This window comes from Erythranthe guttata, chromosome 8, assembly GCF_056151865.1.
Source record: "Erythranthe guttata isolate IM_541 chromosome 8, IM_541, whole genome shotgun sequence".
NCBI lineage: Eukaryota > Viridiplantae > Streptophyta > Magnoliopsida > Lamiales > Phrymaceae > Erythranthe > Erythranthe guttata.
The window spans coordinates 4,173,992-4,187,382 of record NC_142540.1 but is presented as its reverse complement, the minus strand read 5'-3'; the positions used below and the strand labels follow the sequence as shown (position 1 = coordinate 4,187,382).

At 40.9% G+C, this 13,391-nt stretch overlaps 2 protein-coding genes across 2 annotated transcripts; both read left to right on the top strand.

The window, feature by feature from the left end:
- The first annotated feature begins 4,876 nt into the window (after nucleotides 1-4,876).
- On the top strand, nucleotides 4,877-9,619 carry DGL1 (dolichyl-diphosphooligosaccharide-protein glycosyltransferase 48kDa subunit family protein). Its single transcript, XM_088821723.1, has 13 exons — nucleotides 4,877-5,541; nucleotides 5,679-5,815; nucleotides 6,519-6,644; nucleotides 6,869-6,922; nucleotides 7,047-7,160; nucleotides 7,841-7,896; nucleotides 8,030-8,071; nucleotides 8,335-8,410; nucleotides 8,501-8,572; nucleotides 8,694-8,819; nucleotides 8,907-9,011; nucleotides 9,248-9,331; nucleotides 9,442-9,619. Exons 1-13 carry the CDS (start codon nucleotides 5,256-5,258, stop codon nucleotides 9,487-9,489), a joined length of 1,326 nt encoding a protein of 441 aa, XP_088677849.1. The 5' UTR covers nucleotides 4,877-5,255; the 3' UTR covers nucleotides 9,490-9,619.
- A 2,253-nt stretch (nucleotides 9,620-11,872) lies between these two features.
- On the top strand, nucleotides 11,873-13,379 carry LOC105974444 (geranylgeranyl pyrophosphate synthase, chloroplastic). The gene has a single exon (XM_012999553.2). The coding sequence runs from the start codon at nucleotides 12,077-12,079 to the stop codon at nucleotides 13,190-13,192; it is 1,116 nt and encodes a 371-aa protein (XP_012855007.1). The 5' UTR covers nucleotides 11,873-12,076; the 3' UTR covers nucleotides 13,193-13,379.
- Nucleotides 13,380-13,391: the final 12 nt, after the last annotated feature.

The following is a 13,391-nucleotide window of genomic DNA, read 5'->3' as shown; positions in this document are numbered from 1 at the left end:
CCCAAAATATTTCGCTCGCCAAGGGTTATCGACTCCCTGGGGGCTTACATCGCCCCCAAAATATTTCGTTCGCCAAGGGTTATCGACTCCCTGGGGGCTTACATCTGCTCCCAAAATATTTCGTTCGCCAAGGGTTATCGACTCCCTGGGGGTCACATCGCCCCAAAACATTTCATTCGTCATAGCAGGAGCCAACGCTCCTCCTCGTGAGGCCCCACTGGGTCCTCAACATGATCAATTTCTACTTACTTCTCGAACGGTTCAGATAACCAAAGAAGACCTTCAGCGTATGATCACGGAAGATTCAACTCGTGCTGCCACTGAATCAGTGGCACCATATATCGCCAAGGTGGGGCATCTCACCCCAGTGGTTCGTGATCGCCTCATCCTAAATGGGGGGCTATCCCATCCTAAAGTTGGGCATCACATCTCAAGGGTGGTACATCCACTTACCTTTCAACCCCAAGGAGTTTCACATCCCATCAAGTGTTTCACGTCCCTACTTCAAAAACAGAAAAAATGGTATGACGCGCACGCGCGAACCAATGGCACAACCATGCGCATCCACCTCAGACCATAGGTCTCGAACGCCTCATCCTACAGTGGGCAGTTATCCCCATCCTAAGGTTGGGCATCACCCTTACCTTTCAACCCTAAGTGGGTTCACATCTCATCTCAAGGAACGAGGATAATCTCCCTACTCAAAAAATAGAACATCCCCAAGGGGGTGCACATCCGATCTCAAGGAACGAGGATAATCTCCCTACTCAAAAAATAGAACATCCCCAAGGGGGTGCACATCCGATCTCAAAGAACGAGGATAATCTCCCTACTCAAAAAATAGAACATCCCCAAGGGGGTGCACATCCGATCTCAAGGAACGAGGATAATCTCCCTACTCAAAAAATAGAACACCCCCAAGGGGATGCACATCCGATCTCAAGGAACGAGGATAATCTCTCTACTCAAAAAATAGAACATCCCCAAGGGGGTGCACATCCGATCTCAAGGAACGAGGATAATCTCCCTACTCAAAAAATAGAACATCCCCAAGGGGGCGCACATCCGATCTCAAGGAACGAGGATAATCTCCCTACTCAAAAAATAGAACATCCCCAAGGGGTGCACATTCCATCTCAAGGAACGAGGGTAATATCCTATTCAAAAAATAAAACATCCCCAAGGAGGTGAATATCAACCAAATAAAAAAAAAAATAGAAGAAAAAAGAAGAGAATGAAAAAAGAGAAGAAGAAAGAAGAAGAAAAAAGACACAAGAAAAAGAAAAAGAAAAAAGAGAAGAAGAAAGAAGAAGAAAAAAGAAGGAGATAAAATAAAATAAAAAAATAAAAAATATATATATATATATATATATATTTTAGCCAAGCCGCGCGCCCCCCGAGCCGGCCAAGCCGCCGCGCGCGCGCCCCTCCAAGCCAGCTGTGCGCGCGCGCACCGAGAGGAAAAAAAAAAAAAAAAAAAAGGAGGCGCGCGTGCACCGCACGCGCGCGTGGCAGACACGCGTGACGCGCGCGCGTGCACAGCACGCGCGCTTCAGCAAAAAAAAAAAAAAAAAAAAAAAAAAAAAAAAAAGAGAAGAGGCGCGCGTGCATCGCACGCGCGCGTGGCCGACACGCGCCTGACGCGCGCGCGTGCACAGCACGCGCGCATAAAAAAAAAAAAAAAAAAAAAAAAAAAAAAAAAAATTGGAGCGCGCGCGCTTTCCAAGGAGCCCTTGGACTGCGTGCTCCCATCAACTCGCGCTCAACTTTCAACGTCATCCACCAAATTGCGCGTAGATTTTGACTCGCTTCTCCAAATCGCACGAGAATTTCAACGCGCTCCACCAAATTGCGCGAGCTCTTTAACGCACCTACCAAATTGCGTTCGCTATCAAATAAAAAAAAAAAAAAAAAAAAAATTATTTCTCCACACCATGCCAACGATTAACGCAAGACTACAACACCGATCTACTCTCGACAAGATCCGGTACCCTTTTCAACGTGGCTCCCACATCCTCTCGAGAGTGGGGGGCTTGCGAGACAACTCCCACGAGGAGCCAACTCGCGCAGTAATACAACCCGCAGCGAGACAACTCCCACGAGGAGACAGCTCGCTCGGTCCTACAACCTCTTACAAGGAAACTCCCACGAGGAGCCAACTCCCTACGAAACCATAGCGAGTTAACTCCCACGAGGAGACTACTCGCTCTGTCCTATAACCCGTTGCGAGGCAACTCCCACGAGGAGCCAACTCCCTCGGGTCTCAACGCCATAGCGAGATAACTCCCACGAGGAGCAAACTCGCTCGGCCCTACACACTCGTTGCGAGACAACTCCCACGAGGAGCCAACTCGCTCGGAACTACAACCCGTAGCGAGACAACTCCCACGAGGAGATAACTCGCTCCGTCCTACAACCCGCAGCGAGACAACTCCCACGAGGAGCCAACTCCCTCGGGTCTACGAAACCATAGCGAGATAACTCCCACGAGGAGATCATTCGCTCCGTCCTATAGCCCGTTGTGGGACAACTCCCACGAGGAGCTAACCCCCTCTAGTCTCAAAACTACAGCGAGACAACTCCCACGAGGAGTCCACTCGCTCAATCCTACAGCCCGTTGCGAGGCAACTCCCACGAGGAGCCAACTCGCTCGGTCCTACGAACTCATAGCGAGATAACTCCTACGAGGAGACCACTCGCTCCATCCTACGACCCGCAGCGGGGAAACTCCCCCGAGGAGCCAACTCGCTCGGTCCTACGAACCCACAGCGAGATAACTCCTACGAGGAGACCACTCGCTCCATCCTACGACCCGCAGCGAGGAAACTCCCACGAGGAGCCAACTCGCTCGGTCCTACGAACCCACAGCGAGATAATTCCTATGAGGAGACCACTCGCTCCATCCTACGATCCGCAGCGAGGAAACTCCCACGAGGAGCCAACTCGCTCGGTCCTACGAACCCACAGCGAGATAACTCCTACGAGGAGACCACTCGCTCCATCCTATGATCCGCAGCGAGATTACTCCCACGAGGAGCCAACTCGCTCGGTACTACAACCTACAGCGAGATAACTCCCACGAGGAGACAACTCGCTCGGTATCCCAACCCGCAGCGGGACAACTCCCACGAGGAGCTAACTCGCTCGATATTACAAATCCGTTGCAAGGCAACTCCCACGTACAACCACCTCGCTCGATAATAAGACTCGCTGCGAAACAACTCCCACGAGGAGACAACTCGCTCAGAGCAACCTCAATCCACACGCGCCTAAATCGCGCATCATCCAATGCTCCTACAACTTCGCTCAAGACAACTCCCATGAGGAGACAACTCGCCCGAAATTCACCATATAATCGCAAGCTCAAGTTAGCACGATTACAATCCTAGAAGCACTTAGAGATATTATGAGAATCTATATAGCCTGGCCAGCTTGATTACTCAAATTTATCTACTTGTTTTCGATGGGTCATTCATTAAAACGTGGCCACGGTCCAAACATACTTAAGACCCACGAGGTCTAACAAGGGGCACGACCCCCATATAAAAAAAAAAAAATCTTGAGAGCCTGATCCCCTCCTCAAGTACATCACGCAGAAAGCTATATGTAAACACATACAAGCAACGCGTCAAAACATTGAAAATGTCGAAAAATAACAACTCCCACGAGGAGAATACTAGCTCCGTGCTACTACATTATCGTGAGACAACTTCCACGAAGACGTAACTCGATCAACTCGATTACCCCAGAGACAACTCGCACGAGGAGATTACTTGATCCGTGCTACTACATTATCGCGAGACAACTCCCACGAGGAGATAACTCGATCAACACTATTACCCCGCGACAAGATAGCTCCCACGAGGAGATAAATCGCTACTACATCGTCGCGGGACAAAACCGACGACTCGATTAATTTATATTGCGGCAACTTTGTCGCGCTATGCGCCAACGCGCATTCACACCCCTCCGACACACGCTCCAACGCGTTTTCGCATACCATTAGGCCATACGCCAATGATCGACTTCTCCAATTTTTACTCTCGACACGATTTGAGACCCATCACAACATGGCCCCCACATCGACTCGAGAGTGGGGGGCTTAATGATATGCCTAATTGGGCCAACCCAATGGGCCTACAATTTCTTTACCTACTGGGCTACGAGTCCAATATCGAAGACTAATATCACCGAGGCCCAAACACCTTCAAGTAAGGCTTGGGCCCAACAAAGCAAACCCAACCCAATAAACGACATATAAATAGAGGTTTTCCTCATTTTATTAAGGTATGTCCTATTAACTGAGCAATACAAAAACGCGTATTCTCTGGACTATTTCTATGATCAGCACGTCTGACTTGAGCGTCGGAGGGGTTTCCGCCGGATCAACCCCCGGCTTAGTTCATGTGTTCTATGATCGCAGGTACCTCAGGATCATCAAGTTGTCAAGCTACTGATCTGCTTTGCTCTCCCAGTTCATTTTCTACACAACCCCAGGTGATAAATATTTTAGCATCATCAATCGGAAGTTTCGAAATTAATTCGGATCAGATCCAATCCAAAAAAAAATTGAAAAAAATTGGAAATCGGAATTCTGGAAATCATAATACTTTTTTTTTCCAAAATTGGGAATTTTCGGTTCGGAACTGGCGGAAATCGAAAATTTCATCCAACTTTCAGCCCTAACCATTTATAAAATTAAATAATTTACTAGATAACTATTAATAAAAAAAGGTACCCGAAGTGGAAATCAAGCCAATTTTTTTTTTATAATTAAAGTGAAAAATTAAGCTTAATTTCGTTCAGAAAAAAATAAAAACCCAAAATTCAGAAATCAGAATTATTTTTTGAAAATGGGGATTCATTCGAAAATCCATAATAACATTGATATTATTTCATTTTTTTAAATTGCGTTCGTAATTATGTTTGGAAATAAAAATGTATCCGAAATATAAATCTCTTATATATTCCAATTTCGATTTAAAAAACAAATATTGGAATTCTCAGAATTGGATTTTTTTGTTGCATTTTCCACCTACTATTACCAAAGTTCTTTAATTGGCTCATGGAAGCAAGTTTCTCTAATACCCCCTAACTTCCTCAATACCTCCAAACTAACCCCTAAGTTATCCATTTTGCCATTTTGCCCCTATCACCCACTCTTCGAAGGTCTAATAAGCCCAAAGTCTCAGTGAAGACCAGCCACACTACATACGGGTACTGCTTCACTCTTCGACCACCCACAAATTCCTACAATGGCAGCCCCGAAATCCGTCGCAGTTTTCTTCGCCGTGCTGAATCTGATCTCAATTCTGCCGTTTATCGCGTTCTCCTTCTCCCCCGATCAACCGACGGATCGCAAAATTCTGGTTCTGCTCGACGATCTATCCCTCAAATCGTCGCATTCCATTTTCTTCGCCACGCTCCAATCACGCGGATTCGACCTAGATTTCAAGCTCGCCGACGATCCCTCCATCGCCGTCAAGCGATACGGCCAGTACTTGTACGATGGCCTCGTTCTCTTCTCTCCTTCTGCCGATCGTAAGTTAATTTTATTAAATTTATGTTTTTTTTAAAGCGTTTATGCGGAATCTGAATTAATCATTAGGTGATTTTACTTTGAAATCCGTCAATTTTTTTTTATTTTTTTTTAATTGATGGTTGAGAGATTTGTCTAGGGTTTGGTGGGTCGTTGAATATTGAGGGGGTTTTGGATTTCGTTGACTCGGGGCATGACTTGATTTTGGCCGGGGATTCAAATGCATCTGATTTGATCCGTAACATTGCTGCTGAATGCGGCGTCGAATTTGATGAGGTTGGTTACATTTTTTTTCATTCATTTTTTTCTGATTATTCTCCTCTCAGATGTCATTTCATTTTCTTATTGAAGATGAATCCTATTTTAAGAAATTGAGGCTTTGAGATTGAAATGTTGCCTTCCAGTGTAAAATTTCTTTCGGAAAAATTGCAATTTTTTGTGAATATAGTAAATGCTGTGAGGTTTAGATATAGATAATCCGTACGCGCGCTCCCAAGTTCATGAGGGGAAACTTCACAAGATTGGTTTTTTCTTGTGACCAGTTTATTGTTCGAAGACCAATCAATACTCAATAGTTCATAATCTGTTTTGTTTATCTACTTTTTAATGGCAGCATTCCATTTGTTATGCAGTAAATTTGGTTACTTATTACTCTTTTGAAGCTGTACTTTTTCGTGGAATGAATGATTTGTTCTCTCTGTCGCCATAATCGGCAAGTGGCAACAAACAGAGTCAGACGGCACAGAAACAACACTGTTAAATTGCTCAGTTAAAAAAATGTCTGTATGTTTATAAGTGGATATATATATATATCTCCTTCTAGAGCCAGTGTAAAATAACAAAAGCTCTGTAATTGATTCCTCGTAGTTATAAAAAATTCCTTCATAGATTTCTTTGATAGTTATCCAGTTTTGATGCCCTATCTTTTGGCACTTGCTTTTTCCATCAATATATTTTGACGACGTTTTCTGTTTTGCAGGATACCTCTGCAATGGTCATTGATCATGCTGGTTATGCTGTCTCAGAAACTGAGGGAGACCATACATTGATTGCTTCCGATGAGTTTATTCAATCTGATGTTATCCTGGGAAGTAAAAAGCTCGAGGTATGTCATGGATAAGTGTATTATACAAATAATATTGCATATGTTTGGGATCATGTTTGATTCATCATGTAGATTCATGTGTCTCAACATTGATAAAAATATTGTATTCCATGATTTGGCACGGCGAGGGTAAAAAAATCACTTTTTTTTGTGAATTTTACATTGGCATCAGACTTAACAAACTTACTTCTGTTAGTGATGCAACCTTGTTGTTTGTTAAACAGGCCCCTGTGCTTTTCAAAGGAATTGGGCATTCATTGAACCCCGAAAATAGCTTGGTAATGTGCAAGATAATAATATTACTGCTGTAGCTTTTCTACGCAACAAGGCGTGGATACTTTTGCATGATGCTGTCTTTATTGTCTTATTTTTTCCCTTTCTTCTTCTCTTTCTGATTTGTAGGTCTTGAAGGTTCTTTCTGCATCTTCATCTGCTTATTCTGCTAATCCAACTTCAAAGTTGTCGAACCCACCATCCCTTACTGGCACATCTATCTCATTAGTTTCAGTCGTACAGGTTTGTGGTTGTTTTCATTCACTGCTGTTCTACATGTATTCTCGTAAATTATCAACTACTTTGACTTTCAGATTCCAATAGATACCTAGAGGATTATATACTTTCCACTTTTGGAAAAGGATTTGCATAGGTTTCAGTTGGCTGTCTTAGAAATTGAAACAGAGTATAAATGATTAGTCAGTGAATTAATAGTAAAAAAATATAATCCTACAATTTGAATTTGCTATGACTACATTGAAATTAAAGTAGTTTGAAGGGGCAGGTTGTCAATTGTAATAACTGACGTCTGCTTTTGATCCACTTTTAGAAGCCTAAGGTTCCGAACTATTTGCCATATCTTTCACATTCTATTCAGGCCGAACCTTTTTCTCTCACAAAAAAATGAATAATATTACATACTTTTCATGTTCTTATTAAACATTGTGAATTATGTTACATCCATCGGTGCCATTAACTTTGTAGCCAGTCAGTGCAATATCTTCTGGTTAAACTGTATCAAAGTATGATATCTATTTGCTTTGTCATTTATTCCAGATTTGGTTGAATATTACGGTGATAATGAAATGCTTTCTGTGACAATCATGTTTTGATGATATTAGTATATCTTATCATTTTAAGAGTGTCGAGTGACAATCCCTATAATTCCTGTTATGTGTTGATGACATTGTTATAAATCGCAGGCTAGGAATAATGCAAGAATTATGATCTCTGGATCGTTGGGCCTGTTTAGCAACAGGTACGCTGTGGCTGAGAAAGCTTATTTTATTAATATTTCCTGGTCAAATCTTTTAGGAAATGACTCCTTACACCACTTGACACCAGAAAAGAGAACTTTCTTACCATAGTGCTTGTTTGTTTTTCTTCACCAGGTTATTCAGATCAGGAGTGCAGAAGATTGGGAGCCTGAATAAGTGAGTGGATATATACGACAAATGTCATTTAGCACGCATTCCATTTATTAAACTGAATTGTTGTTTCCTGTTGAGTTATCATTGTTTTTTCGTTTACAAGGAAAGGATAATATGCTGTTAGTAGCTCAGAGTAATATTATCTTTTTTGTGTGTATGAAAGTACTGTGCTTACATCACAGATCCAATCATTTTACTTAGGTGAATTCGTTTTGCTTTTTTTCTTTGGGTTAGATAGTAACGGGCCATATTAAATGTGTGCACAGATATGAAAAATCTGGCAATGAGCAATTTGTCACTGAACTTAGCAAATGGATCTTCCATGAAAGAGGTCATCTGAAGGTGATCTATTTCTTTTAGTGTTTCTTCAACTTGTTTATTATTTTCTCTATTCTTCAAATGCTTGAATTAATAGATTATTTAATTTCTTAGGCTGTCCACCTGAAACACAACAAGGTTGGCGAAACAGAAGAGCCTTCAATTTACAGGATCAACGATGACCTGGTAATCCCTCCGCCCATACACACACACACACAAATGGAAAGAAAGAAATCATATATATGAAAATACGAGCGAAATAGAGCGTCCGTTTCTTTTTTCTTCTGAAACCATGATATAATTGCAGGAATTTTCTGTGGAAATATTTGAATGGTCTGGCACTAGTTGGGTACCATATGTTGCGAATGACGTTCAAGTGCAATTCTACATGATGAGCCCCTATGTCTTGAAAACGTTATCAACCAATCAAAAGGTGTTGTTTCATTTCTATGTGCATTGAACATTTATTTATCGACACCTGGCTCCTCACTTCCATGTATGTGTTTTTTGAATTTGCTAGGGGCTTTATCACACTTCATTTAAGGTACCAGATGTTTACGGGGTTTTCCAGTTTAAGGTCGAGTATCAGAGGCTCGGATACACTACCTTATCTCTGTCAAAACAGGTAAACATTCATTCCTGTGTTAGTTTTCACAAATTTTGTTAGCCGAGCCAATGGATAATACTATTCTTGCTCGATTTATAATGTTTTCCCAGTGATATTTTGGGTAAAAAACACGTTTGCATATAAACATGCGTCGTTCCTAAAAGGAAGTTCGAATGTAGAGAACAGACTTTCCTTGGTACAAAATGAGAAGGGAATATTAGTCTAAAAGAAGTTGTTGTATGATCTTGTTGCAGATTCCCGTACGACCCTTCAAACACAATGAATATGAGAGATTTATAACAACGGCTTTCCCTTATTATGGAGCTTCATTCTCTACGGTATTCTCTCTCTCTCTCTCTCTCTCTCTCTCTCTCTCTCTCGGGAATAATGCTGACATCATGGCCATAAGTTTGAATCTAATCACAAGAATTCATGATTGTCTTTGCAGATGGCTGGATTCTTCATCTTCAGCATTGTTTACCTATACAACAAGTGAAAATTAGACTCGTGAAGGAACAAACTGATCGATTGGAACACCATTTTTACCGTTTTGCCTTGCTCATTTTTGTCAGGATTTCTCTCACATTTACTCGGTTTTTAACTTAATAGATATGATTCCTGCATAAGTTGACTATGGCTGTAATTGGAACAGACAGTTTTGAATGGTAAAGAATTAGACAATTACAATTATGTCCAAAAAAGTTGGATAGTTTTCAGTATGAATATTATGTACAATATTGTTTCTCTCTCATGCTTGAATTTGTGAAGTTCAATGCAGACGAGACGACAACAATCCCGACTTACCCGAATGTTCTTTACAATTTTTTTACAGGCCGGGTTTTCTTTTCTTTTTTTTTTTTTTTTTTTTTTTGGGTGGCGGTCGAGAAATTGGTTGCCAAAGTACCATCCACTGTCACGAATACGAAACTTGCTCTGCTTACGAAACATTTGTAGGATCTTTTCGAAATCTTACACTTCTAATTTGTAACTTTTTAGACAAAGTTAATCTCCCAGTTTAAATTAAAAAAAAAAAGATGAAAAAAAAAGAAATGAAGCTTTGTTCTATCCAAGTGGTGGAAATTTGATAGCAATTAGTCGTTATATTTGATCTTTCTGAAAGTTTGAAAGTTGACAAAGCGTGGATGTTGAATGGAATTAAATTATTGAATTTTATTTTTCTCAAAATCATATCTGGTTGAATAGAAAATCAATGCAATAATACAGCAATAATAAATTATTTAAAATGATTAAATATGGAAAATTAAGTGGTGAAAAATCTACCATAAAAATATGGGCATAAAAATTATGGGGGTGTCAAGTTCAACCGAAACACATGCAAACTCTATAAATTAAATGTATTTTACAATATAATCTACCTTTTGAATAAAATTATTTGTGAATATTTTCTTCCGTATTCTTCTTGGAGAGTTCAAATCGCAATTGGAGTCTTCGTCGTTATCGATATTTGTGTTGCTAATTGTTATAGAAATGTAAGCACTATTGCAGGACATATTATATTATTTTAATAGAAAATAAAAAATAGTCGAATACTTCCTCGATTATTTTACAGTAAAATCATCGTTCGTCATTATACACCGGGAAACAACACTTAAGCAAGCTACTCCATGTTGCACCGCCGGTTATTACTGAAACCTATCCCGGAAATTTGGAATAAAGAAAATAAATTATAATAATAATAATAATATTAATATGAAATGTGCCTTCAATACCTAACTATTAAGATGGTCCATAATTTCAACAATAGGAATTTGTTAGGCACATGTAATAATAATATTATAAGGTGAAATGTAGATAATATAGTTGAATACTAGTCATCTTTTAAATTGAAGACCAAAAATTGGAAGTCGACGAAACTCAATTTTTTTTTCTTCCCAAACCCTACTTCAACTCAATTGTAGTGATTACTCGTGCAGTCATACCTTGAAAATACTACAAGCCTACAACAATAAAATTATTAAAAGAAATTAATTGCACTTTGCCCCCTCACTGTTTCTGCAATTCGAGAGAATACCCCTATTTATTTCTTATCATTCTTTTATTTCTAATTCAATTCGATTTATATCTTCTTCTTCTTTTGGGTCTGAAATAGCAACCAACCTCACAGAATAGCAACTAATTTATGTTCTACCAAAATCAATAATGTGGTTGGTAAGAGCTTTTAAGGAGTAAAAGAGATGTATGTAATATTTTTTTTTTCCTTTTTCTTTTTCTTGTCTTTATTGTAGTCCTTCAAGGGCATAATAATCAAAATAATAAAAAAAAAAATTAAAAAGTAAAAAAAAAAAAAAAAAAAAAAAAAAAAAAAAACAGTATTCCAAGCATTATGACAAAATTAAAAAAGACCTTAAAATGAGAACAATAAAAAGAGAGTGGGTGTACTTTCTTAATTGGATAGAGTAAATGGTACAAAATGGAATTAAAAGAAAAGGTGAAGTGTTGAAAGGAGCTCCTCCTCTAACTTGCAAGAAAATTGGCCAAAACCATGACTTAGTGATATAAGAAGAATGCCAACGTGTTCTGCAAGTGGTGATCCAACGGTTGTAGCAACTGAGTCTGTATCAATTAACTCGGATTTAAATTCTCTTGTCAACGATCGTTAGATGACGCTTGTCACATATGATTAATCTAGAGTGATTTACGTACCTCTCGTGTAATTCATCTGCTATTAAACAATATTGTGATTTAATTATTGACAAAAAACAATATGCATATTGATGACTATTTCACACACTAATGTCAACCAAAATCCGGCCAGTTGTTAGTAATAAGTAATAACTAATAAGTAATCAAATCACAAACCCATTAATTTAATTAATTAAAATTTTCATTTATATTTATTGTTTTTTGTCAAAAAAAAAAAAAAAGATTCCCTTAATTAAGTGCATGACATCAGCACGTGAATCAGCATAGAACTGTTTTCATTACCCCAATTAAACAACACTCTTCATCCTTAGTTTCTCACTCCTCTCTCTCTCTCTCTCCTACTTTCTCTCTCTAACTCAAAAAAACACACACACACACACACACACACAGTGATTTACAGTGCATACTTTCCGGCAAGAATGAGCCTCCTCAGCCCTATTACAACATGGTCACAAACAAAACCCTCAAAAAATGTCAACATCACCAAATCCAAATCGGCCCCCTTTGCGCCGCCCCCCAATTCTTTCTTTTTCTCGAAACCCCCCGCCGCCAAACAGCCCCTTAGTTTCTCAATCTCGGCCGCCATTGCCACCAGAGAACACAAGGAGGAGGAAGAAGACGATCTCAGGAAAACCACCTTCTCTCCGCCGTTCAATTTCAAGAAATACATGCTCGCGAAGGCGGCCGCCGTCAACGCCGCGCTGGAAGCCGCAGTGTTCATGAGGGATCCCGTCAGAATCCACGAGTCGATGCGGTACTCCCTCCTCGCCGGAGGGAAACGGGTCCGGCCGATGCTCTGCATCGCCGCCTGCGAGCTCGTCGGGGGTTCCGAATCCGCCGCGATGCCGGCGGCTTGCGCCGTCGAGATGATCCACACGATGTCGCTCATCCACGACGACCTCCCCTGTATGGACAACGACGACCTCCGCCGTGGGAAGCCCACCAACCACAAGGTCTACGGCGAGGACGTGGCCGTACTCGCCGGCGACGCGCTTCTGGCATTCGCCTTCGAACACATAGTCGCCGCCACGAAAGGCGTGCCGCCGGAGAAAATTATCAGGGTCGTCGGAGAATTAGCCAAGTGCGTCGGCTCGGAGGGGCTCGTGGCCGGACAGGTGGTGGATATCTCGTCGGAGGGGTCGTCGGAGGTGGGGTTGGATCTTCTGGAGTATATCCATATCCATAAAACCGGCGTCCTTTTGGAGGGGGCGGTGGTTATGGGGGCGGTTATCGGCGGTGCCGGAGACGAAGATGTGGAAAGATTAAGGAAGTTTGCGAGGTGTATCGGGCTGTTGTTTCAGGTCGTTGACGATATTCTTGACGTCACGAAGTCGTCGGAGGAGCTCGGGAAAACCGCCGGAAAAGATTTGGTGGCGGATAAAACGACTTATCCGAAGCTTCTTGGACTCGAGAAATCGAGAGAGATGGCGGAGAGATTGAACACGGAGGCGAAAGAGCAGCTTTTCGGATTTGATCCGATTAAATCTGCTCCCTTGATTGCTCTTGCTAATTACATTGCTTACAGGGAGAATTGAAAATTTGAATTTTTTTTAGTTTTATTATAAAGTTTATACTGTATATACTAATTAAATTCAAGAAAATCATGATTCTTGAATGCACAACAATGTTTGAATTATCTAGATGAAAAGCTCTGTTTTGGGCCTTTTGGCCCCCTCCAGACACACTTCATTTTAGTATAAAATTGAGAAATTGTTCGTATTTTGTTGTAGGGCA

Bases quoted from the DNA above. Each gene is read 5' to 3' on its own strand.
- DGL1 (XM_088821723.1), top strand. From the start codon at position 5,256: ATGGCAGCCCCGAAATCCGTCGCAGTTTTCTTCGCCGTGCTGAATCTG. The intron at 8,072-8,334 runs GTGAGTGGATAT...ATGTGTGCACAG, and splicing joins AAGATTGGGAGCCTGAATAA to ATATGAAAAATCTGGCAATG. The intron at 9,012-9,247 runs GTAAACATTCAT...ATCTTGTTGCAG, and splicing joins CCTTATCTCTGTCAAAACAG to ATTCCCGTACGACCCTTCAA.
- LOC105974444 (XM_012999553.2), top strand. From the start codon at position 12,077: ATGAGCCTCCTCAGCCCTATTACAACATGGTCACAAACAAAACCCTCA.